The sequence below is a fragment of the Talpa occidentalis genome, unplaced genomic scaffold (genome assembly GCF_014898055.3).
Source record: "Talpa occidentalis isolate TD23 unplaced genomic scaffold, MPIMG_talOcc4v2.1 talOcc4.11, whole genome shotgun sequence".
Taxonomy (NCBI): domain Eukaryota; kingdom Metazoa; phylum Chordata; class Mammalia; order Eulipotyphla; family Talpidae; genus Talpa; species Talpa occidentalis.
Genome location: NW_023601104.1, coordinates 92,073,573 through 92,101,390, shown reverse-complemented (window position 1 = coordinate 92,101,390; position 27,818 = coordinate 92,073,573). Strand labels below are relative to the sequence as shown.

General features: G+C 40.7%; 1 protein-coding gene across 1 annotated transcript; it reads right to left on the bottom strand.

Annotated features, from left to right (window-relative positions):
- Nucleotides 1-27,289, bottom strand: MLH3 (mutL homolog 3). Its single transcript, XM_037503845.2, is given in 13 exon segments — nt 1-879; nt 2,157-2,308; nt 4,977-5,055; nt 5,156-5,179; nt 10,804-10,963; nt 12,253-12,364; nt 13,929-14,000; nt 16,711-16,783; nt 17,267-17,371; nt 18,353-18,438; nt 19,141-19,239; nt 22,621-25,978; nt 27,250-27,289. Coding segments are annotated over 12 exon segments (4,380 nt in total). The 5' UTR covers nt 25,916-25,978; nt 27,250-27,289; the 3' UTR covers nt 1-756.
- Nucleotides 27,290-27,818: the final 529 nt, after the last annotated feature.

Sequence of the window (27,818 nt, the reverse complement as noted above, 5' to 3'; positions counted from 1 at the left end):
ACATAAAGAGATACTTTATAAAGTACAAAATATATTTTTTAAAACACAAGCATGTAGTACTGCCCCCTTTCCACTATTTTAGGATGTGAACAGCATCATTCGCTGAAAGTTTTTAGAGGCAATAAACCAACCAGGACCAGGACTTTAATTAAATTTTCTCTATTCTTGTCCTTATTTTTTTAAATCAACAGTTTTTAATGCTTAAATAATGTAACTAAAGGCCTGATGGAAGACTGCAGGGGATGTTTTCTTTGAGCATGGAGCAGCTCTTGAAGTCAGATCTAGCAGAGGGGGATGAAGAGGGCTGGGGTAGAGGTTGGGGAGGGGGAGTTGGGGCAACTGTGGGCCCTATAGGAAGGCAGACGTGATCCCTGGGACTTCAGCATCAGGTGAATTACATACATGCAAATTATGAAATTGGGAAATAATGCAAGACAAAACTGAAACACATCCCACCCCCACAATCAAGCAAACCAACCAGAAAATCAGGCAATTAATCATTAAATTTTATCCCTAAATAAGTTACAAAAAAATAAGGGCAACCTCCTGAGTTCATGGATGCAAATGAATAAACTGTCTTTAGGCTTGAATTCCATTGGACTATTTAATTAAAGGGATCATCCGCCCCAGGAAGACTGAGGTTGCTGGAATGCACCAGGCTGATGGGCTGGGCTGGGCTGGTGTCCGCAGCTCACCCTCTGCTCAGAGCACACAGTTAACATTCCTTGGGTTCCTTAGAGATCAGTAATTCAGTTCTCATGGTGGCTCACCAGGAGGCACAGATGCCTGCAAGCTTTGCTTTGTATCGCATCCTTCTGCTTGTCCAAAGAGATGCCAGGCTTGGGCCATTTTACGAAGTTTAGCGAGATTGGGTTTAATCTACAGGAAGAAAGAGAGTAACTCCAGTGAGCAATAAGAAAAGCTAAGTGGCATATAAATATTCCCCAACTGTGGCTATTTATTTATTTATTTTTTTATTTATTTTTAATAGAGGCATTTTATTTATTTGTTTGTTTTGTTTTGTTTATACATGCACTGGGTACAGTCAGAAGCGCAGGAGGGTGAAAGAATTCACCAGAGCCAGAGTGGGGAGCAGAGCAGGCAGAAGGACTGAAGTACACTGCTGAGGGGAGCAGCGGGCGGCAGGAGAGGTCTGCGCGCCATGTGGGACCCTCCTCCGGTGGCCAGGGAGCAGCCGGGGATCGAACCGGCGCCACAGAGGCCGCGGGCAGCTTCGCAACCCAGCGCTCAACCGCTGCGCCACCGGGGAGGCCCAACTGTGGCTATTTAAATCTGTTTCAAGTTCTCAGAAAAAATTGTAGATTTCCTTAGAATAAGTGGGACTGGAGAATTCAAGCATAGATTTCCATTCCTTGGGAATGGGGACAAAATTTTTTTCTTTTTTTTCTTTGTCAAGTGAAACAAAGTTTCTAATGGGGTATAATCTACTGGATGAGTGAGGAAACATAAGTTACCTGAGACTCCATATAAGAAAAGACTTTATAGCCCCCAGCAGGGAAGGTAAATGAAAGATTCTGCGGCAACGTGGACATTTCTATTATGCTCTCATGTTGTTTCATTTAAGATTACAACAAGGACAGAAAATGTTCTTTAATTCAAACCATTCTGTGCCTTTGCTGCATTATTCACATCACTGTTCCTGGACGGCTGAGGAAGCAGCCAAAACATGGAGCGCTCTCCTCGTTTGATTTCCTGCCTGGTGATCCCCATGTCATAACTCCAGAGGTCCTCGGGGGTAGCTACCATTTCCAGCAAGGCCCATCAAGCAGTGGGTGTTTAGGCTACATGTGCCAGCAGTGAATGTGCTGTGTTTCTACCAGTTTTCTGTAGCCCCAGAGGGAACTTCCGCATCTCATCAAGCCTAGAGCCGGTAGGTGGCAGATGCATAAGTCTGCACATGTGTTAAGCTTAAAAAATACAAAAGCTTCATATGTATAATCTGGCAGTTAAGCCTAAGCTCCACTTTGAATTTGAGCTAGATGATGAAATGATGAGGCTTTATATAAAAATTCCAAAGCATATTTTTCAAAACTCTTGTATTCTAGAAAGGATTAAGACAGATTACATTTGGAAAATAGGAGCTGGAAAAGAAAGATAAACCTTTCTCCCTCTTGTCCTGTTAGTCATTAGCGTACCTGTTTTTCCTGCCCCAAGTGGTCTATGTCTGCTAACGGCAGCATGGATGGCCTCCCGTGAGCACACTGGAACGGCAGCTGGCAGCGGGACAGGGCTTCCATAAGGCGACAACTCTCCTCTAGGCTCAGGCCATCATTAAACTTAATGGCCCCTGGATGAAAGACAGAAACAAGGTTATGTGTGTATGCCGGGACGCCCATGCTTATTCTGGGTCAGAGCCAAATCTCTGGGAAAAGTGAGATGTTTCTTAGGCTTCCTTAATGTAGCTTTAATACTACTTGAAATTGGCATGTACAACTGTGTATGACACTAACACTTCTGAATTGACCTGTCTTCTTAGCTTTTCTTTTTTTTTTTTTTTTAAAAAAAAGATTTATTTATGTATGCATACAAGAGCTGGGGTACAGGCCAGAGAAGCGGGGGGTGAGATGATTCACCAGAGACAGAGTGGGGAGCAGAACAAACAGATTGACCAAAGTACACTGCTGAGAGAAGCAGCGGGCGCGTCAGGAGAGGTCTGCTGCGCCATGTGGGTTGCTCCCTGGCTGGCCGGGGATCAAACTCGTGCTGCAGAGACTGCGGATTGCTTCACAGTGTGATGCTTAACCCCTTGCACCACCAGGGAGGCCCTCTTCTTAGCTTTTCTTTATGGACTAGCTGCCTTCCTAATCCTTGTAGGAGGCTGTCCTTCACTTGTTAGGATTTTTTTTCAGAGTTCTCAAAGGAGCAAGAACAATAGGTCCCCCTACTCCTCACAGGTGTGTGAAATAGAGGTCATCTTGTGTCCACAGTCTGTTAACCAAGATTTCTCACTGTTTCCTACTCATGTGCTTCTTTTTCCTGCTTCCATAATCTAAACTAAACTCGCATACTGTCAGGACCTGCCTTTATGCATACATTAATTCACTCAAATATTTATTAAATATATACTACTTTGCATTAGGAAATTTGCCAGGCAGTGAATGAAACAGATGGAGCCTATGGTCTAGTAGGTGAAATGAACATTAAACAATTCCACAAAAACTTAAACTATAAATATAGGTCTGATAAAATCTAGGGTATGAAAAAATATATAATAGGAAAACCAAGCCAAGTTAAGGAGGCCAGGGACGTTTTCCTGGCAAAATAATCTGAGACCTCAGGTTAAGGAAGAAGGGCTGCCCGGAGGAGCAGAAACGTATTTTCAGACAGAGGAGAAAGGCAAAGGGCAGAAGTTTAGCACACGAGCCCAAGCTCAAGGAGAAGGCTGCAGTGTAAACAGCCAGGTGGGGAGTGATGAGAGTTGAAACTAGGGAGGCAGGCAGTGGCCAGATCCTGAAACCCTCAAAGGCCAGGACAGAGAATAAAATTTTTCTCCTAAGAGCGATGGGTAGTCAAGGAAACACCTTAGCAGAATGGCATGCTCAGAGGAATGTTTCAAAAAGATTGCTGAGGGCCTCCCCGGTGGCGTAGCAGTTGAGCGCTGGCTTGCGAGGCTGCCCGCAGCCTCTGCAGCGCCAGTTCGATCCCCAGCTGCTCCCCGGCCACCGGAGAAGGGTCCCACATGGCGCGCAGACCTCTCCTGCCACCCGCTGCTCCCCTCAGCAGTGTATTTCGGTCCTTCTGCCTGCTCTGCTCTCCCCTCTGGCTCTGGTGAATTCTCTCACTCTCCCACGCGTCTGACTGTACCCAGTGCTTGTATAAATAAATAAATAAATCTTTAAAAAAAAAAAAGATTGCTGAGGGAAGAATGGCTTGAAGGGGCGCCAGAATGAACATGGGGAGACTAAGGGAGAGGAGTCAACAGCGGCAGAACTAGAGACGTGGGAGACACCACATCACACAGATTTAAGATACAGCCTGAAGGTAGATAGGATGAAACTGGGTGAGGCAATAGATATGAGGATAAAGATGAGATAAAGGGAGAAGGGAGAAGGTATTTGCAGGAGACAAATGAGGGGCTGAGGTTATTGAGCCAGAAAACAAAGGAAGAGAAGAGAAAGTAGATGGAGAAAATGGAGGGAGTGTGTCAGGGGACTGGAGACCCCGCTGTGACCAAGTAACTGTTGCCAGGGACCCTACAGGTCATGTTCCCTAAGTAAACTCCTCCAAAGCCATTTTCCGTATTTTTCATATTACCCTTCTCTGTAAAATCTAAAGGTTGTATTGTCACCTTTTTTTTTTTTTAAGATTTATTTATTTATGCATACAAGAGCTGTGGGGCAGCCCAAGGTGTGTGTGGGGCTGTGTGTGAGAGGATTCAAGAGACAGAGCGGGGAGCAGAACAAGTGGATCTCCCAAAATACACTGCTGAGGGGAGCAGCAGGCAAGACAGGTATACTGTCACCTTTAGCCTCTTCCTTACCAGCCTAGTTTCTTCATACTCATCAGTGTTCCTCATAGAATTAATCTCCTTCTGCCTTTGAGTAAATCGCACAGATTGTTTACTCCTCATGTAGTAATCCATGTTCCTCAGCTCATTTAAAACTTGACTCAAAATGCTTCTCCTGTAAGTTACTCCTCCACTCATATAAATCAGTCTATGTTTATGATCAAATACATATGTTGCTATTTTGCTTTGCAAAAATACTTTTTAAAATTCATTTTTTTTTTTTTTTTAGTAAGAGAACAGACAGATTTAGTAAAAGACAGATTTATTCATGTAGTGAGTGGGAGTTCACCAAAAAAAGTATGACTTTCATATTCATTTTAATTCAGTTTCTTGATCTAAATTTTATCCTTCATGAGCCAAGAAGCAAATGTGCTCTCTGCTTCTTTCCTAATTGCTGTACCCGCCAGTACTTAGCAGAGAGGCATCCAACAGCAGGTGTTTTACTTACCATGGCAGGCTTGGGATGCCAACACCCTCTGGACAGTCAGTGGCAAAGTCCCTTGGATGCCTCCCGTGGTCTGGAGTAGCTAATGCATAAATACATTTTTTATTAATGGAAGGAGATCAGACAATGAAGCCTTTTGTGTGGTGCCTCTGTGTGAAACCCAAAAGAAGAGAAAGGTTTACCTCCACTTGTTCACGAATAAATTCCTACAAAGCAAAAAGGAAAAGAAAGGTATTAGTCTATCATTATCTTATACTTGATAGTTCATAAAATACCCCAATTTTCTTCATTATATGCCTCCTGAAGGAGAGCTCTCTAGCAATACAACACTTAGGTGCAAAGAATTTGTTATAACGCACTTGGAATACGAAATACTAAGACAAGTGAATAGATTTCTTATTGAAGAGAGAATATATTTAGCTACTGAAACCTTCTTAAGTGATAGTTTATCAGCCTAGGGGGTTATGTAACTGGCAAGAGTAGCCTTGATGATTCAACGGATTCTAAATATCAGGGCGGCTTCTCACCAAGAGGCTGTCTGTATTTATAATTTTAGCCACAACAAGTGTAATATTACATACAAAGAGAATAAATACACAACAATCATCAACACAACTGTGCACTCAGAATAACACTTGCTTAAATATAATAAACAAAAGTAGTCTCTTTAGTTCCCATGGGCTTTTTCTTTTGACAATTCCCTTAGGGTCCAAAAGTTCATTTTCCTAGGCATTATTTTGTTAAGTTTCTCCGTACCAATATATCTCTGTCCCAGGGGCAGCCTTTCCAATAGTAATATCCCTCTATATGTTAATATTTACAAAAGGATTTTAAAGAAATTATTCACATGTTCAGTTTGTCTAACTTCTGAAGGTCAAAAAGACTGTACTAAAGATCAGTAAAACCAAGAGTCGGTTCTTCAAGAAGATAAACAAAACTGACAAACCTCCAGTTAGGCTCACAAAGAAGAGAGAAAACTTTATATATAATTAGAAATGAAAAAGGAAAAAACACAACAGATATAATAGAAATACAAAGGGTTATAGGTTATTATGAACAACTATATGCCAACAAATTTGAAAAATTTGAACAACTATATATATGCCAACAATCTTGAAGAAACAGATTCAGTGCTACAGTAATACAGCCTACCAAGAATGAACCAAGAAGAAACAGAAAACATGAATCAGAGTAATCACAATTATGAAAATTGGAACAGAAATCAAAAATCTTCCCAAAAAACAAAAGCCCAGGACTAGGTGGCTTTACAAGTAAATTTCATCAAACTTTAAAGAAATTTTGCCAATTTTGCTCAAGCTATTACAAATATTGAAGAAAGAATATTTACTAACACATTCTAAGATGACAACATTACAGTAAAACTAAAACCAGACAAAATGATTATAAATAAGCAAACACTGACAACCAAATTGAGGTTTCTGAGGTTAAGGGGCCTGCAGGGGAGGAAGGAAGGGTCAAAGAGCTATAAGGGATAGTGGTAGATCAAAAAAAGAAAACGTAATGGCAAGAAGTTATTTTTAAATATGGCACATTTAATAATTTCTTTACAAGAAAACACAGATTTCTTTACTCCTAGATATGGTGATATATAAATTCACTTTCTAAGATTACAACACGTAGATTTTCTTTTCAAATCAGATTCGGAAAATTCTCTTCCCTACCTCGCACATAATCTGAAGTCCAACAGGTTTATAAATGAGCATACTTAGCAAAAGCTAGTGGTAGGTACTATATATTTTTTAAAACTATGTATTCCTCCAAACAAACCTAAACAAAAAGATATTTCATAACACCTGACCCATTAAAAAGGCTTAGTGTAGATACAGATGAAACTGAACTTCGTTATCCTTTTTCATGCTTACATATTTGGTAAGGGGAAGATGAATCTCATCTTCTATTCATTTCATATTTCAGTAGTGCAGTTTATGGTGGATAATTTAAATAGCATTAAAAAGGCTCATCCATCAGGCTGATGGACAGAACTCTATAAAAAGACGTATCAGTGATCTTTCATCAGCTAGAATCCAAGCAGCTACCTCCTCTTCAAGACAGTTTTTGTTCCAGTTTTTTTTCCAGAGTCAACAAAATCTCTCTTGATCAGCCTGAGTTAACATAATCAAGATTTTCTGAAACCATAAGCTTTGTTTCAACTTGAAGTAAACTCCTTACCGTCAGGCTTTGAAGTCACTTTAAGAAAGCTTTTATTGTAATTTTCTGGTTAAATACTTAGGGATTGAATTACAATAAAAGATTCTGGCAGATCCTATCTTTTGGATTTAAGACAATTTGGAGGTGAAGCCTTAGAGAAAAAAGCTCTGTTGGTAGAAAAGGATGCTGCTGACAGCAAGGCAAAGTTTGACCACAGCACAATTTGGGAAGGGGTGAAAGCAAGGGAATCCCAAAGCTGGCACTGTTAACGGCCTCTTCATTACAAATGTCTCCTCATGCTTAGCCTACATATATGCTTAAATCTCTCCCACCTGAACACAAAAAAGATCTTTCCTGAACCTTGTATTCTGCCCCACACTTCCCAACCACTCCTGACCTTTCTCCATGTCTCTTCCGTGTGCAGCCAGAGTTCTTGAAAGAGCAGTCTGCTGAGCTCCAGTTGTCCCCTCTTCACACCCTCCCTGACCATCAAACCCTGTCTTCTGCCACCCCCCCGACCTCTGAAAATGATTCCACAAGGTAACTGAAGTCTGTCCTCATGACAGCCAAATGCAACTTTTCAGGCTTCACCCTGTGGCCATGGTTGACTTTCTTTAAAACTTCCTTGGCTTTAGCAGTGCTACTCTCCCCACGCCCCCTACCCCGACCAAATATTTTCAATCATCCTTTACAGTTTTTTCTTTTTGGCAGTAGCTTTCCAGACCTTTGCCAAAACATATACACCCTGAATGTTGGTGTTCCACAGCCTCTACTCTTTGCTCTCTAGTCTTCATATTTTCCCTGGACAATCTCACTTCCTCTAGAAGTTTCTGCTCCAGTTTCTGATATTATCAAAATATATAAGCTGTTAACTCCCAAATAGTTATGTAGAGGGCCCTTCTTTCCCAAGCACTAGGTCTGTCAGTCTGCCTCGCCTCTGGACATGCCTCTTGAAGGCACATTCATGTGTTTAAACCTGGGTACCTAAGCCGACTCTCAGCCAAGAGTACTCCTCAACCATGGCCTTTTTTCTGTCAATACCAACCCCACCCTTCTGCTCACCCACATTAGAACTCGCAGAATCATTGCTTGTATTACTCCCTTTATCCCTTTTATATTCTAGTGCTACCAGGTTCTCTTGATTCTACTTTCCAAATTATGTTTTAAGTTCTTCCTCTCCGTTCTTCCTCTCTTATATGAACCAGCGTGATGGCCTCCCAACTCCTCTCCCTACCTTAAATCTTTCTCATATCTACCTAGCCCACAATTTATCCACAAATCTGTTTTAATTTTTAGATATTACTAAAGTAATTCAGAAAATGGTAGACAAAATGGATGTGCATTTGTCTGTGCCCCAAGTAGAAAGAGCTAGAGAGTAAGAAACCATAATGGATAAAACAGACTGCTAAACAGATTTAAAAAGACAATATATATGTGATGATGCACCAAATAAAAAATATAGTCACTGAAATGAAAAACTCAGAGGACAAGTTAAACATCTAATTAAACCTCAGGTAAGGAGAAAATTTAATTTAGTTCACTGGAAAACAAATGAGGAAATTTCCCAGAATGCATCAAAGGGAGATAAAATAAAGGGAAAAATAAAAGACATGAAGAATAGAAAGAGAAGGTTCAGTAGACATCTGACAGGATTTCTAGTAGTCAAAATAAAATATGGGACGAAGACGCAATGCCTGAAATGATAACAACTCTACATTTTTCAATTGTAGAACACCAGAGACAGAGGAGAAAATCTTAAAAAGCAAACAACCAGAGAGAAAATCAGACTACCTACAAAATAATAATTAGCTAGACAATGGATTTCAATGGCAAAAATAGAATGTCAAAAGTAACGGAATAGGGCCTCCCCAGTGGCGCAGCGGTTGAGCGCTGGGTTGCGAAGCTGCCCGCAGCCTTTGCACTGCTGGTTCGATCCCCGGCTGATCCCCGGCTGCTCCCCGGCTGCTCCCCGGCCACCGGAGAAGGGTCCCACATGGCGCGCAGACCTCTCCTGCCGCCTGCTGCTCCCCTCAGCAGTGTACTTCGGTCCTTCTGCCTGCTCTGCTCCCCACTCTGGCTCTGGTGAATTCTCTCACCCTCCCACGCTTCTGACTGTACCCAGTGCTTGTATGTATGTATGTATGTATAAATAAATAAATAAATAAATCTTTAAAAAAAAAAGTAATGGAATATTTTCAAAATACTATAGAATAACTGACAACACAGAATTATATTTTTAGCTAAACAATCAGGTAAATGTGAAGGTAAAATAAAGATATTTTCAAAGGTAGTTTATCATTCATGGACTCTTATTTTTTAAAAGATTTTATTTATTAATTTTTGCATAGAACTGGGGTATAGCTCAGAGGTGTGGAGGGTGAGAGGATTCACCAGAGACAGAGTGGGGAGCAGAACAGGCAGATCTACTGAAATACACTGCTGAGGAGAGCAGCACACGAGACAGGAGAGGTCTGCTGCGCCATGTGGGTCACCTCCCTGGCCAGGGATTGAACTCAGGCCACTGCTGTGATAGCGCTGAGACTTACCCCTAAGCCACCAGGGAGGCCCATTCATGGACTCTTGGTAAAAGAACTTTTAAGAGATTTACTTCAGTATAAAACTGAAGACAAGGAATAAGTATGGTAAAAGAAGCAATGTGAACAAAGACTCTTGGTTAATTTAAATAAACAGTGACTATAAAATCAATGACTACCAAGAGGATAAAGAACAAGTTAGAATTGAAATAGGAAACAATGCAGAAGATGGAAGAGTGCCGGAAGCTAAGTATTGTAAGGTTTGTGTGCAGTTTAGGAAGAGAATGGAGAAAAATATATAAACTTTAATCTTTGGTAAGTATGTGGCTACAATTCAACTTCTAAACCAGTAGAAGGAAAAAAGAGAAATCAAGAAAACTAACAGAAAATTAAAAAGGAGGACTAAAAAGCAACAAAGACAAAATAAATTATGTCTGTTGTTAAAAAAAAAAGAAACCCAAGAAAGAAGTAACGGTCCTCTTCAACTCATCATGCCACACCTCAGCAGGCCTTTCTCAATGAAGTCTATACAGTAATCATATTTAAAATGCAAAGCTAAAATGCATCTGATTCCTCTTCACTGGCTGCCTACAGGATAAAGGCTAACCACTTAGCAGAATATGTTAAATCGCTTTATCATTTGGCCATGACAACCTATCAAGTCCCTCATCTGGTGCCACCACTACCCTGGATACCTCTAGAAATTAGAGCCATATAATTTTGGTAGATATCAGATCCACTCAGGTCTCTGTTATCTGTTGCTGTCTAGAATGCCCTTCTGTCCTCTTCTGTACTTGGCAGGCTCCTATTGCTCTGTAAGACTTTCCCTAAAAAACAACTACAAAACAGCTTTTCTGTGGCAGCTTCCTTAATCTCTACCTCCCTGGACACCGTTACCATTCTGTTGGTCCACAGCACTTTTGAACATACCTTGACACATTTCACCGTATTATAATTATTTATATGTTCTTCCTCGCCTTGAGCTAATCCATCTTTGAATCTCTAGCACCTGGTACACAGGAGCTAATCACAGATACTTACTGAATAAAAGCTGACTATAGAGAGAACCGCTGAATAAACCACGAGGTCACTTAGCCATCTCCTCAACCTCTGCAGCTCTGTCTTACCTCCACGATACTCTTGGTCACAGTAGATCTTCCTCTTCGAAGTTCACTGGCTTCTCTTTCCACAAAACAGAGTGGTACTTTTCCTACAAGGACCAGAGAATTACTGGTATCTGGAAATATAATTTCAAGGCCCAGATCTTCCAGATTTTTGTGGTAACACCTAAAAAGATAACCTCAAATGTAAAAGTGTTACTTCATTCATGTTTCATTACCACATCCAAAAACTTAATAGTTTCTCAAAAGCTGCCACAAGCTTTAAAAGTTATACTGTTTAGGGCCTCCCGGGTGGCGCAAGAGGTTAAGTCTCAGCACTCTGAATCTATCTACATCCACTGCAGCACAAGTTTGATCCCCAGCCAGGGAGCTAACCCACATAGCTCAGCAGACCTCTCCTGTCTTGCCTGCTGCTCCCCTCAGCAGTGTATTTCAGCAGATCCGCCCATTCTGCTCCCTACGCTGTCTCTGGTGAATCTTCTCACCCCTCACACCTCTGGCCTACACCCCAGTTCTTATATGTATAAATAAATAAAAATAAATCTTTTAAAAAAAAAGTTGTACTGTTTTTCTCTCACACACTATTTTTAGGATTTTACTATCAAATTTCCTTTTTGAATTACAGTAATCTTCATTTACTTTTCCCTCTTTTCCATTGAGAAGATCAATTTGTTTCTAAGTTTTTATTCTTCACTGAGGAATTGCCAACTTCTCCTTGTTGCTGGCACTTAAAGAAGTTTGGCACAAACCAAACAGCTGAGAATGTTTTGAATCAGCATTAAAGCAGGGAGGTAATTAACAGCCTCAGGAACTGAGAAGTCCTGATTAACGGGATGTAAATATATGGATCTGCCTCTAATATAATTTATGCTCCAGGGGAAAAGATTTATTGGCAGTAGCATTGTCCCAAACCTGAAAATAATTCACAGACAATTCTCCCTTTTTCATTTCCAATCAACTGTGCTTCCCAGAGTGGGAAAACATCCTATCTGGTGACTCACTATGTGATTTGCTCCTTGTGGCCCAGTGTTTTACTTTCTTCCCAATATGATTATGGTAATGAAAACTAAGATTCTAGAATGCACCAAGGCAAAGCAGAATGGAAGCAATTACTGCAGTAACTTTGCTCTCAGAAACAGCACAGCATAAACACTCACTATTCCAAGAAATGGTAATAGTGTTCTAAGCCAACCGCTGGAAAAAATTATGAAGGAAACTCCATCCTACACTCAACAGATGTGCTATAGTGGAAACAACAAAATTTGGAGTCAGAAAACCTATATCTGAGTGCCGGTGCCACCACTTCACAGTTGTTATCACCGTGAATGAGTCATGTAACCTCTCTTGGTCTCACTTGTCTCTTCTGAAAAAATAGAACACTATGTCTGCTTATTCCTTACAGAATTATTGTTAGAATTTACACTACCAATGTCACACTCTCTTGGTGGTACTAACCGTAAGAGTCTTCTTTGTTCTTCTGTGACTGTTATCTCCAGAGGAGGACTTATAGTGGAAGACAGTAATTTCTTCCGACCAGAGCCTTGTGACTGCTGCTTCTCATAGGAATCTGTTGGAAGAAAGAGGATCAGGTGAAGAGTAGGAAGGAAAGTCTCTTAGAGTCAGCTAAAAATGAAGCATAGTAAGGCAGAACTATGTTAATCATTACACTGCCTAGCAGGTTGTTCAATATTCACTTTCAGGCTTTGAATTTCCATTATTAAAGTCCAACTAGAAAGTGTGCAGTCCATTTATTTATTTTAGCAGTTATTTTCCAAAATAAGAAATATTAAGACTTAAACCTTACAGTCAATTGAAGCAGGCAATGTTGCAATATTCCGGTAGTCAATAAACGTGGTTTCAGTAACAGAAGTGAATAATGCAGAAATATAACTGGGGAAATACAACAAGGGCTCACTATATAATTCTATAGTTCAAGAAGACTTCCCAATGCCTTCAGAAGGGTTTCCCAGGCTTTGGAGAGAATTAATTACTACTAATCTCAAGTGGTCCAGAGTCTATAGCAAGTAAGTTTTTCTAAGACTGTCTTGACTAGATCTTTCCCAACAATTAGGTCTTCATTTTATAAGGGAAAGTGAACATGAAAGTAATATCACTGCCACTGGTACATGACACATCTCCCTGGGTCCTCAGCTAATTCTTTTTTTTCCCCCCCAAAGATTTATTTATTTATTTATTTATTTACACAAGCACTAGGTACAGTCAGAAGCGCAGGAGGGTGAGAGAATTCACCAGAGCCAGAGCGGGGAGCAGAGCAGGCAGAAGGACCGAAGTACACTGCTGAGGGGAGCAGCGGGCAGCAGGAGAGGTCTGCGCGCCATGTAGGACCCTCCTCCGGTGGCCGGGGAGCAGCAGGGGATCGAACCGGTGCCGCAGAGGCTGCGGGCAGCTTCGCAACCCAGCGCTCAACCACTGCGCCACCGGGGAGGCCCCCTCAGCGAATTCTTTGTCACAGGATTTTTCACTACTTGAGCACAGTCAAGATTTTCCCGGTATTTTACCATTTGGGGCTGAGAAAAATGGTCAGAGATTAAAAAGCACATATTGCCTTGGGAAGGACACATAACCAACTGGTATGGTTGTCCCTGGAAAAGAAATGAGGTGGGGTGAGGGATGGGGTAGAAAGGAGACTTTATTAAATTCCCTTTGGAAACTTTCAAGCCTGACCCTATTTTAATATGACCTATTCAAAAACAAATTAAATTTTAAAATAAAAACAAATAGTGTGCTGGTGGTCCCTGCCTGGTGAGCTGTGAAGAAGGCCAGACGGGCATGGGCTACGAGGGCCTATCTTTGTGCTGGATGTCGTCATAAAGCAGCCTGATCCTTATGTCTCAATCTTCAGGGTTGATGACAAATACATACAAATATGCTTCTGACCATGTGAGACCCACATGTTTGAATCAGAAAGGAGAACCACATTCTTTCAATTACAAAAGAAGCCAAACCAAAGGCTTTAGCTAAAATTTTTAAACATACAATTCAGCTTTTCTTACAACAGCCACAGTTAGAAAAACTCGTTTACATGTTCTGTTTTTTTTCTTATTTACTTTGACACATATTCTGATTCTGATGGGGAGTCTCAAATCCTTTCTAGTCCCAAAGATCCTTACCAATAATAAGCTGCTCCAAACGGACACGTTCATGGGCAGCATGCTGGTCCACCAAGACTAGCAAGTTCCCACCTAGAAGAACAGCAACAATTGCTGAAGTTTCCAATTCTCAGATCAATATTAAAATAATCATGGTGTGTTGAGGGAGAAAAAGGTTAAACAATTTAACAACTTGAGGATAAAAGAAACATACATACTGATTAGTAAAAATTATAGCCTTTATTTCCTAAAAAATTATGGGGAAAACGACAACAAATTTAACCCTGATGAAAAACTCTATTTCTAAAACAAGGTTAAAACCCTGTTTAAACACTGGTTTTACGTTATTAATTAAAATTTGATACAGTGCAGGATTGTTGAAAGATACATTATTAAAATCAGCTGAACTTGATTTGTAAGCTACAACCCACAATGAATGAAATTCTAGTACAATTCGGATCAGAGGCCAGCATATTTTTTTTCTGTGACAGGCCAGATAGAAAATATTTTAGACTTTTTAGACCCATAGCTTCTGTCACAGCTCTTCAACCATTCATTTTGAAGCGAACTAGCCATAGACAATATGTGATTATAGCTGTGTTCCAATAAGACTTTATTTATGAACACTGAAATATTAAGTTCATATAATTTTAATGTGTTATGAAATATTCTCTTGCTGTTTCCCCAATTATTTAAAAATATAAAAACCATTCTTCTATCCCTGAATAGAGAAAAACAGGTGAGCCTGAATTTGGCCATTTGGTCACAGTTTACCTGGCTTTAGATTCAGGCCTCTCAAACTGTAAGATGCATAGAAACCACCTTGGCATTTTATTAATACACAGATTCTGATTCAGTAAGTTAAGGGTAGGATACAAGATTCTACAATTTTAACAAACACTCAAGTGCTATTCATAGACCTTGATAGTGAGTAACAAGACGTTAGACTCTGAGATGCAAGAGAGGAGGCAAAATGTCAGGACCCAAAAAGCCAATTTTCACTGGCAGGTGGACTGATTTCTCTAGTACCTATATACATCTTTTTAGCTTGTATGTTTACTTCTTTTGGCCAAAAGGTTAAGGCTTATTGCATTGATAACAGTGAAAGAAAAATTCTCTTGAATTTGATAAAAGTAAACAATGCCTATGTAGGGGAACAAAAAATCTGCCAACCCCAAACATGTCGTTTGGCAAAAACTTGATTTCAGGGAGGGGCTTGGAAGGCTGGGTTAAGTCTTTTTCTGATTTTTATATCTAAAGTTCTCTCTGTAACAGGTCTATTCCAGGAAGACCTAATTCCCTATCTCCTTCAGAAGAAGACAGAAAAATCGCTTTGTTTTCCCCCACCAAACACCTTGACTTCCCTTCTCTTCCCCCAACCTCCCCTGATAAGCTATTTAAGATGGCATCTGAAGCCACGTGTGAGTTACTCAGTCATGCTGGGTCTCACCCATGTACACAGAAACCATACATATTATTATTATATGGCTTTTTAAAAATCAATCTGATACTTGTTTCATTCTAAGCTACCTAGAAGAACCCAGAGGGGTGAAGGGTGATTTCCTTTGCTTCTCAACAACTTTACGCCCTAAGTATCTTTCCAATACATTTGCTTCTCTCTAGGCTGCACCGGTCCCAGATAACTATCATTTCCTAGAGATCACACCTTCCCAACAGTCTCTTTGCTGCTACTGGGCCTGCACCCCCACACCTAATCCATTCTACACACTACAACCAGAACATTATTTTTGAGATGCACACGTGATGACACAGGCCACTGCAAAAGCAGTATCAGAAAAACAACAATAACACAAAAGAAAAAAAAAGTTATCCACTGCTTCCAATTGGTGCTGGGACAAAGACAAAGCTCGTAACCGGCATCGAAAACCTGGCTCCAATCTGCTTCTCTTGTCCCAGGTCCTTATTCTCATTCCAGAGGCATTGCCTGGACTCCCCTCCCTAAGGGAGAGGAGATCACAATTACACCTTATTCCCTCTGCCCAGCATATACCTCCCCTCTCTCAATCTCATTAATTCAAGCTAATACTTCAGATATCATTTACCAGGGAAGGCTTCTCTGACTAAATCAAATCTCCCAATACAGGTTCTTACAACAGCTCAGTTCTCAACTCCATATCACTAGTTAGAGTTTAAATTTTAACATGTGTTAAATTAATTAATTATCTCTTTCCCCTGCATATATCTTTTTTCCCACTATTGGTGGGCCTAATACTGTCAGTCCCTGGCATACAATAAACATTTGATCAATATCTGTTGAATAAATTACTACTACCGATAATCTTGTAAGTGCAATGTATTTATATTTGTAATATCTTACAATAATAACTACTAATAGTACTTACAAACTATTTTTGTTTTATTAAAGCAGGTTACCAAGATACTGTATGTAACTCTTGATAAACCTAACAGTTCATTTCATAAATTTTCTATTATTATAAAGGGAATACATTAAGATATTATTTAAAAGTCACATAATATATTTTTTTTTTTTACAAAATATTTTAAAGAGAAAGAGATAAAATATCCCCTTGGCCCACCTCCATTCTCAGTTGCAAAGGAACTATTGTTAATAGTTGAACACATACTTTATAGATATATGTTTATGTGTATGTCTCTCGAAACAAAATGTACTTTAAAACTACTGTTTCATAATGGCAACTTAGATTGGTTTTCTCTCATCTGTCCAAGTCATTGCAACTGATTGTGTAATAAAAAATAACCGTTGAAGGAGGCTAGTAGAAGAGAAGATGGTTACTAATCCGAGGCTAAACGTCAGCCTTACCTGCCTCTCCATTCTCTTCAGTCTTAGTGCTCATTACACAGGCAATAAACTTGTTATCCACTTGCTGGAGAACCTGCCACACATTCAAATAAACGGTATAAAACTAAATAAAAATGAACAAAGATTTATCTGCATAGAAGGAGACAGAACTATACTTAATTGAGTGTAATTTGTAGTATGCTATACATAGTTAAGACTGACGTGAGGTGCTGAAGAACTGAGGAGCCATTAGGACGGGGGAGAGACCAGCAAGTAGAGTGAACACAGACATAAAAGGAAGGAGACCACAAGGCAGCTAAGATGGATGTGTTAACAGCAAATGTCAGAGCAGACCCAAGGTGTTTCCAACAGAATGACTCTTAGTAATAATGTATTATGATCAGAGAGCTTTTAAAGCCCTTTGCTTTTCCTCTTGATGCTAAAACCTCCAGAGAGATTTCAAAGTATATGTGGCTTGACAAGGGTGGTCTGTATCATTAATCCAATATCACAAAAATTAATCTAGCTTAGGTCTTACAGATTTTTTTAAAATAAGATTTTAAAGTCAATCTTTTACCTGCATTGAATGAATCATTTCTTTGGTAAAACGATAGGGAAACAAGATGTTGTGGATCTTAACTGCCAAGCTCTCAGCCTGGCCACTGCTCACATCAACAGCAACCTAAAAAGACGAACACAAACATCATTTAATATTTAATTTTTTATGTCTGCAGAACTGTTTTGCCAAAAATCTCAAAGTGCTTTAAAAATACTCATTTTGGGCCTCCCTGATGACCTAGGGGTTAAGTCTCAGCACTATCACCACTATGACCTGAGTTCAATCCCTGGCCAGGGAACTAACCCACATATTGCACAGCAGACCTCTCCTATCTTGCCCGCTGCTCCACTCTGCAGTGTATTTCAGTAAATCCTTCTGTTCTGCTACCACTTTGTCTCTGGTGAATCCTCTCACCCCTCAGACCTCTGGCCTGTACCCTAGTTCTTTTGCGCAAAAAAAGAAGAAAAAAAGCTCATTTTTACAGAACGTAGAGGTGGCTTGAATTCAGGGTATTTACAGAGATTCAAAAGACTATGAATTATTACTCAAATGATAATTTTTGTTTATAAACAAAATTACTGGCAAACCCAATACTGTTGCAACAACTATTTGTCTATGCTCCATGATCAATTTCTTAAAGACATCTTAATTGAAGAATTAGTAATCAAATGCTCAACAATTATGCATCCTCATTACTACACACAAAGTACATTCTGTGATAACACACCGAGAACATCCACTCAGGTCCAGTGATGAACTGTCCCTTTTGTAGAAGATTCCCTGAAGTTAATCTTTATCTAATGAAAACAGTTTTTTACTATCACCATCCTAAATACTTTGCCAAAGGTGCAAGTGAGGGTTTTTAAGAGTGGCAAGCACTCACTATCCACACACTGATAATACATGTTTAATCCAAAATGTGTGAGTTCCCAAGATGCTATGAATTCTGATTCCTTCTCTCTACATTAAATATTAATTTCCAAATAAATTATTTGGAAACATGCCTACTTCACATTCAAAATTACAAATCAGTACAGTGATTCACGCTAATATTCAGCTTAAAATTTTAAAGTAGCAGGTAAAGAAAAATTGTTGCAGACCCACCTCTGGAAAACGGGCAAATACTGGATTGTTCCATTCTGAGAACAAAGACTCAAGCGATTCTCTACCAAGAGCATCACCCATAGTATCTAGGACAAAAGGGGACAAGTATAAAGTTAGCATCAAAAGCCTCAGGGAAAAGGGTGAATGGCATCTCCTATTTGTTGTGGTGCAGCCTCAAAACCAAAGATCAGATGTACTATTCCCACACTCACAAATGCTCAGTATTTGCTGTGTCTCTAAGTTACTTTCACCTGTTGCTTTTTAAACTAGCGTTGATAACTCTATCTTCTGGCATTGTAAATTTTTCTCCCAACTCTTTACAAAGATTTTTCAAAATAAAAGCCCTGAAGAAACAGGATCAAATTAGTAGTCTCACTTCCTTTAGATAAAAAATATACCTTATCTATTTCCAGAAGCAAAGAAAAAGTCAATAAATGTTCATAGCTTTTATGAATCTAAGAATTTTATGTAAAAACCATTGCAATATGGAGTGCAACTCCAATCATGAAAAATAAGAAACATTTTCTCAATCATAATACACAACAAACTGTGCATAGTCACCCAGTATTGACCTCAAGTCTGGAAAAGTAATTTCTGATCTAAATGCATGCACTGAACTACTTAGTTCTGCTGTTAAATAGGACCGTGGGGAATTTCTGGTTCCAGTAAGGCACAGCTGGCACTGATCAAGCTTAATAATAAAACGCTTCTTGTTTGTTTTTTTTTTTAATTAGGTGGCACGGTATGTACCAGGTAGTTGTACTGGCAATCTCTGTGATTGCCCCTACCTCTGTTATTCCGTATCATCATAATCCTGTCTTCCCGAGCTCTAGGAAGGAAAGGAAGAACAAGGCTGCTTCTAAAAGGATGACACCTGTACTGAGATCCTAAATATAAAAACAAACAAACAAACAAGAAAAAACTAGACATTTGAACTCAAATATAAACAACTTACTTAAAAATTAAGTTACATAAAATCTTTTTGCATAAACTGAATCAAAACACAAGCAGACTATGGAACACTAGATTGATAGTCAGAGGTTCTTTCATAAAATAATTGTACTAATTTAAAAATCTACCTCCTCCCTGGAGGTGCAAGGGGTTAAGCACCGCACTATGAAGCGATCCACAGCATAAGTTTGATCCCTGTCAGGGCCAGGGAGCAGCCCACATGGTGCAGCAGACCTCTCCTGTCTCGCCCACTGCTCCCCTCACAGCAGTGTTTTTCAGTCAGTCTGCCTGTTCTGTTCCCCACTCTGTCTCTGGTGAATCTTCTCACCCCCCGCATCTCTGGCCTGTACCCCAGCTCTTATATGAACAAATAATTCAATCTTTTAAAAAAAATCTACAGTAATGCTTAGTCCCATTATACATATAAACCCAACAGAATGACTAACCTGAAATAGATCACTGAGTCTCAACACAGGAGATTTTGCATCTGGAACATTTAGACCATGTATTGAGATACTTTGGTTGTTACAACTTCAGTGAGGAGTGCTACTGACACTTAGCAGACAGAGGTTAGGAGTTCTGCTAAATAAACTAAAATGGGTAAGACAAACCCTACAACAACGAATTATCTAATCTGAAACTTCTTCAGTGCTGCTGTTGAAAAACTGTATTAGACATATGGTCATACTTAATTGTCATCCTTTGCTGCCTGGTGCAGCTATCACAAACCTCTCATTAATAGGTCTCGTCTCCCCAGCGTAAATCTCTATTGTAACGTTTACTTCATTGTAGTATAATTATGTTTGGTTAGCTGTCTTAACTAATAGACCAAACTCCTGAAAGCAAAGTCAATTAATCTGCAATGTGACAGCATCTAGCAGAGGATGAAGAGTCAACAATTGAGTGAGTAAATTGAGATGAATGAATGGAAAGTTCTCAATTTAAACTCCAAAGTCTAGACGTATGGGGCCCAAATTCTCCCCTCCTCTCGAAAATATGACCAGCTCTAAGTTTTAGAAACAACACTGAATTTGACTCTTTTTGAACAGGAACAAAACATGACAAAACTATTATTTAAAATATATATATATTTGTTGAACCAAAATTAGAGAGAGATGGATTCAGAATGACAAAATTAAAGATATTTTAAAGAAAAAACTGCCCGGATTTAGACACTACTCCTTCAAATTACTTTTACAGATCCTCTCCTCTGTACAATTAAGATCACCTCTTAATAATTTAACTTATGTAACATTGTTATGCCTGGTTCAACAATTTCCCACTATAGTAATTTCCAGAAAGGTAACATTCCTTGTGAATGGAGGGTGCTTAGCAGTCATCTACTTGTTCTGTACCCCAAATACTTGATTTTCCACTATGAAGCTTTGGGTTTAACATGACCCTCAAGGGCCTCCCCGGTGGCGCAGCGGTTGAGCGCTGGCTTGCGAAGCTGCCCGCAGCCTCTGTGGCACCGGTTCGATCCCCGGCTGCTCCCCGACCACAGGAGGAGGGTCCCACATGGCGCACAGACCTCTCCTGCCGCCCTCAGCTCCCCTCAGCAGTGTACTTCGGTCCCTCTGCCTGCTCTGCTCCCCGCTCTGGCTCTGGTGAATTCTCTCACCCTCCCTCACTTCTGACTGTACCCAGTGCATGTATAAACAAAACAAACAAACAAACAAATAAATAAAACATGCCTCTATAAAAAAAAAAATGACCCTCAAAAAGTTCATTACAATACTTTCTAACCCTGAAAGTTAAGTAGGCTGAAGTGTTTTAAACATCTAGATTTATTTAACAGGAGCCTGTTTATGTTCAGCGCAGTAGGCAACATTCTCCCTCTGTTTTAGCAATAGACTTCTCAGATTAATATAATCCAGTTATTTTTTTTTTAAGATTTATTTATTTTATACAAGAACCAGCGTACAGGCTGGTGCGCGGGAGGGTGAGAGAATTCACCAGCAACAGAGCGGGGAACAGAACAGGCAGACAGACGAAACACACTGCTGAGGGGAGCAGTAGGTGAGACAGGAGAGGTCTGTTGCGCCATGTGGGACCCTCGCCGGTGGCTGGGGATCGAACCGGCGCTGCAGAGGCTGTGGGCAGCTTCGCAGCCCAGCGCTCAACCGCTGCATCACCAGGGGAGGCCCTCCAGTTATTTATTTATTTTTTGTCACCACATCAGAAGTAGTTGTATTTCAGGAAGATGAGGTGCAGTGCCTTAGATTTACCTCTGATAAGTATTCCGTATAAATCAGGACACAGACTGAAAAACACGTGTGTCTTTAAGAGCAACCTGATAGTCTCAGGAGCAGTACTGAAAGGAAAGGGTTTTCTCCTATTTAATATTTTGAGAGTTACTACAGTACTTTTTTTTTTTACAGCCAAAAAAAGAAAAAAGATCCGATATAACCTTAAATAGAGCTTCCTGCAAAAGAGATTAATTTGTGATTACATTCACCAATTTACATTATTTTGTAGCACTCAAGACTTTCACTGTGGCTGTACATTTAATGTTTACCCTCCTGATGTAAAACCAAGATTAGAGCCAGATGGAAATCAGCTTTACCATCTCCCAACATCTGGTTCTCAACACCTGCCAAAACAAAGTCACCTTTAATGTTGCATGAGACCTGAGAACTGAAAGTCCTAGTCTAGGCTCTCATATAATTCTGTGTTATGATCTAAAAGCCACTTTACTGTCTTCCTAAATGACAGTTTCTTATGCCATAAACAGATCAAGTGGATTAGCATATATATTATAATAAAGCACATTTGAAAAGTATAGCTATGAAAGTACATATTGAACCTATATTCCAAAAAATTTATGGTCAACCTAGGAAAAAAGTTCATAAATATAGTGTTGGACGGAGCCATAGGTTTTACTGGGAGACCAAGGATGATTACAGGCTCATTCTGGCCCTTAAACTGGGAGTCACAGAGAGCAACTTCCCAAAAAATTACCGCACTGCCATTACAAGTGCCTTGGAGACACATTTCCAGGAGAGCTGTCTATATGGTGTGGGGGGTGGCCGAGGAGGGGGACTGTGCCATGGTGAACAGCACCACGGTACTATTAATAGTACCATTTTCATAAAAATTTGTCTTGTCCTCCCCTGCAAACACCTCCACAGACACATATACATACACTTCTGCATCGGTCTTTCATCGTATTTCCAGATTTAAATAGTATTGATGCTTCATAATTAAAATTCAAAATGTTCTCTAAGTGCTGAGATAATCTCAACAATGACGATTCTACCCCTTGACATTATTCCTATTTCAAAAGCATTTCATGCCAGTGAATACTGTGCACATACCGTTCTCAAGCACGACATCCACGGCCACAGTTGTCAGGTCTTTAGTACAAGCAGCCTGAGCATCTTCTGTAGGTGCAGTGAACGAGCTAAGACCGGTGATCTTGTTAATATAGACCATCCTTCCCAGGGCTACATCAAAATGCTGCTGCCAATCCAAAGAACGTGTGTTTGGCTCTTCATTTTCAGAACAAGTTCTTGCTGCCGATTCCTGACTCTGAAAACAAGTTCCGTTGGGCGCCACTGTGGAGTCCTCCATGTGACTCAGTAGCATTCTATTAGAGGGGTCAGGACTTCCTATCTGTTGTTGTGAGGCTATAAGAACATTTGAATCTTGATTGGTAACTGGAGAATTATCATAAGGGGGTATCAAAGGAGTTTCTGGCATCACAGAGTTCTCTATTGTAACATTGTTAGAATATGTTTCAACATCTTTATTGGAGGAGTGATCCTGTGCCACCCAGTCTGATGTTGGGAGGATGCCACCCTCTATTTTTGTAGGTTCATTTTTCAGTAACTTGTAAGAGTCTTGGGTTAACCCACTGTACAAATTACCATCTTTCTTACTGGAATCTGGTTGTGGAAGTTTGTTAAAATGATTCATCATCTCCACTGTGCACATCTCTCTTTCAGAATCTTTCATTCTGGATAATTTAGAAGCTAACGATGCAGGTGACTTCTCAATGCTCAAAGGTTTTTCATTTATATGAGGTAACTCCTGTAGAGTTATAGGACTGTCTCTTAAGCAAGGCATCTGTTCCAAACAATCTTCTTCCTGGGAGAATGGAAACTTCTCAGAATAAAGGATGCGACTTACTAGCTGACAGCTACTATTTGAATCATTATGTTTCAGAGTGGTGATGTCACAAATGTCAGAGTTATCAATGTGGTTTTTGTCTTTCTGTGGAATGTCAGGTTCAACCTGAGGGCTGAGATTGGTAATGATTTCACAATTATTATTTTCTTCTTCTTCTGTATTCAGAGGATTTTTCACCCTCCCATATTGCCTCTTAAACTTCTCTAAAGATCCTAATTGCAAACTTAAGCATAGCTTCTTATGTGCTATGGGTTTAGAGGAACTGATTAATTTCTTTGTTTTCTTACTACCACTTGAAACATGTCTACACCAAGGGAAAGAGGTTGTGTTAGGTAATAAGCACCCTGTGTGTGGTTTTTCACTGTGTTCCTGGAAAACAGCAGAATTTTTGTAAGCTGCTACAGGCTTGCTCTCTATCCCATAACTTCTACTTGCTCTGCTCAATTTTTTGTTGGGCAGCTGAGGGAATTCTTTACTTAACGTGTGGGTGTGGGTTAAATCTTAGATATTTGGAGCCTCAACTGAAAGGCATGTTCTATTTCCAAATGCTTCTTTGGCACTCACAGGACCAGACTGAACACAATTTTTAAATAAAAGCTCTGTTTCTGTCGATTTAGCCTGCTGACTTTGTACCACATGAGTTATGAAGCCAGTGGAAGATAATTTAACTTGTCCATAACTAAAAACATTTATTCTTCCACAATTACTAGGTTCTTCCTTTCTGTTTTCTTCTTCTCTATGAGCACCACGTGCTCTTAATAATGTTGTCTCAAAAGGCAGAGGTTGGCATTCCACTTCAGTAGCCTCTTTAAATCTCTCTACTTGATTTTGAATTTGATTGTTCATCAGGATGTTGGAAGCCATGTCTTTAAGAGCAGTACTAACTTTCCGTATTTCTAGGTCTTCTCCACTCTCCTCCAAGTGATGTGATGTTTGAGAAGGGCTTGCAAACATTTCTGAACTTGTTGCAGGTGGATTTTCTGAAGAGTTAAGTTCTAAGCAAGATTTTTTATGCTTCTTACTTTCTCCTGATTCTGATACTTCAGCTGTTTCTTGTTCTATGAGCCTTAATTCTAAGCAAGAGCGCTCTTTGTTTTGCAAGGGTGACTCTGTCATTTTACTATGGCTTGGGCTATCTGATTCTTGAGTATACAAAAATGAGTCATTTGTCTTTTTTCTGATAACCTCTGGATCCCTAAAATTTTCTGTGTTTATGTTTTCTCTAGTAGCTTTTCTTTTCACAGCTTTGGATTGCAAATTAAACATTTCATAGGAATCTAAAATATTAGTACATGCTTCTTGGAAACAGACCTCGTCACACTTTTCATCAGTGGACACCTGCTTGTGAAGAGTAGCACTAAATACACTAAAATCATTATCTTCACTAAATTCTCTAATGTCTTCACCTGATAATTCCACAAATAATTTTTCTTTCTTTAAAAACATTTTTACTCCTTCCTGGATGCAAACCGAGAGAGTATCCCAGTTCTGAAACTCAATCAGAGTTTTCGCTGGCTCTATGCACACATCATACTCACAGAACTGGCACTGCACGTTGATTACATAGATTCCATGGAGTTCTGGGTTAGACCGATGCCGAGGACTTGAATTCATTTGCCTACTGGCAGAGCCATTCTTTGGCTTGCATATAATACTTTCTTTCCTTAATAAAAAGTCAATGAGTTTATGCAACTTTGTCTTTAAAACTAGCCTTTTGTTCACAAACAAAAACTGCATATTCTTATTATAATGTGCTTCAGAGCTGATATAGCCACTAAGCTCAAACTCCTTGTATTTAAATTTTATTTCTTTTAACTTTTGGGACTTACCCAGTCCATAAATTTGACAAAATCGGGAACATATGTCTTTGGTTTTGGGGAGCTGAAGAACCATGGAACCAGAAACATCATTTCTCAAAGAGAAGGAAACGGAAGGGTGCATGAGTGCTAGTGCTTCTATCCTCTGCCTCACTTTCTCAAACTCCAGTCTGGGATCCATGCATTTCCTCCTTACAGGTAACTGGTAAAATAGATTATATACTGTTACTGTTGTCCCGGTGCTTGGTCTGTTCAATTCAGCTTCACAAGCTTTCAGGGCTTTTCCATTCTGAAAGAGTTTCACAAAAGTTTTCATTGTCCTGTTTCTCTTGGATGAAATTTCCACAGCACTGGCCATGTCAGCTATACTTGCCAAGGCCTCCCCACGGAAACCATAAAACCTTGGATTTTCCAAGTCCTGTAGCGAGTTGCATTTACTAGTGAAGTAACGATTTCCCACCTTGTCTACATCATCACTCCCCATTCCCGATCCATTGTCTATGACTTGAACTTGGAATGTTTCCAGATTCACCCTGACAGCCACACATTTTGCTTCAGCATCAATACTGTTGAGGGCAAGCTCCTCAACACACTGGCCCAAGGAGCATATAGCCAGACCAGAACGCAATTTGGCTTGCACTTCAGTTGACAAGCTCTTGATCATGGCAGGTTGAAAGCTGGTGAGAGAGGCAGGCACTTGTTTCCTTCTCGGACTGGGAAGAATTGCCTATGGGAGGGGGAAACAAACACTATCAAAGCTTCAGAGTTACATAGCATTACCCATTTCTCACGCGCATTATGAAGAATTATCATTTGAGGTAAATAATAAAATCGCTTATTAAACCACCTTGTAAAACAAAACAAAACAAAACAAACTGTAGTTCTGATCTCTAGGCAGACTACACAGCTCATGCTTGGTGCAATGGATTTAATATCCAAAGCAACCGTCATAATTTCATCATTTTCACTGCCCCTTTTTAAATCCCACATGCCCCAAAGTGAACTCATAATCACACTTGAAGTTGACTCGTAAAGAGTGTTCAAAATTCAATCACTTTACCAAAAACAGATGCATCAACTAAATTCAGCTAAGAAATGTTAGCTAGAAATTACTTATGAAAAAAAGTCCAAGTTTCATAACATTGGTACATTACACAATATCATGACTTTTAGAAAAAAAAAAAACAAAACAGTGAAGTGTAAAGAGCCTGTAATAAGGAGAGTAATAAACAAGAGGAAAGAATTTTAACTCTAATTGTATCAAGAAGACATAAAGAGATTTATCATCATCACCACCGTCATTATTGGTGGTAGTGGTTCAATGCAGTTGCCTCGAAGGAAAGAAACTGAAAATGGCAACGGTCAAGGCAGGAAAATTCCTTTTCATCCTAAGGACATTAGCATCGTTTGATTTGAAAATCTTGTTCTTGTATGACTTTGACAAAGTTTTCAAAAGTCTTTAGTAACATTCTTTTGCATTAATACTATTTTGGTCACTGGCAATAACAATGATGGCAAAGGGTGTCGCAACTTGACTTTTAAGTTTTCTTGCAGGGAAAGGAAACAGCCTTGGGGTGTAATGACAGGTCGCCCCCCTCCCCGCAGGCGGGCGGGGCCTCTCGGGAGACGCGGCTTCGAACCCCAGCGCTCCGAGCGCAGCTCCCCTGTTTTCCGAAATAATGGGATTTGCAGTCGGCAGCGAGTGAGAGGTAAACGTTAACTAAGCATTGCAGCGACGCCCCACCCAGCCTCTTCCTGAGTACACCCCTGTCCTGTCAGGGTCCCAGCTCCTGGGACAAAGGGGCGCTCGGCTCCCGGCCGGGGGGGGGGGGGGGGCGGCGGCGCAGGCGCAGTAGCCACCCCGACCCCCAGCCGCCCGCCCGCCCGGCCGCGCTCCCGGCCCGGAGGCCGCCGCAGCCGGCGCGCAGGCGGAGCCCCGGGGCCCTTCTGGCATCAGCTCCTGGGTCATGCGTCCGTGGCCTGCTCTCCCCACGTCACCTCGAGTCCGGTGTCACCAGCTCCCCGACACTAACCGTCTAGGCCGCCGGACACGCGCACGGTGGCGCACGAGGGTCGTGCCCGCGCGAGCCCACGCGCATGCGCTTTGGGGGAGACGCCGGGCGACTGCGTCCAGACGCGGCCCGAGGCGCATGCGCCACCGTGGCCGCTGGCGCGCTCCCGCGTGCCTTGGGCTCTCCGCACCGAACGCCCCCGCCTCTCGCTTAACCGGCGGGAGGCGCCGCTTCTAGCGGTCAGACGGTTGTTTTTCCTGTCTCCCATTTTTTCTTTGCGCTTACTAACCGCATAATCAGTGTGTGTTTTCTCTGTTCACTGTCTTCCCTCGAGTGTCAGCTCTCTGAAGGTGTTGTGTTCACCGCACCGGCCTCCGTCCGTCCCAGGCATGCGGCCGGGCCGCCGTCGGGCACTGGAGAACACAGAGCCTCCCATGTGAGGAAATGAGCTGGAAAAGACAGTATATCAAGCTCTTCTCTAAATTTACAGATGAGGACACCAAGCCCCTTCATTGGCTTTTTTCGGTGTCTTCCCAAGCCTCTGCAGCTTCTTTC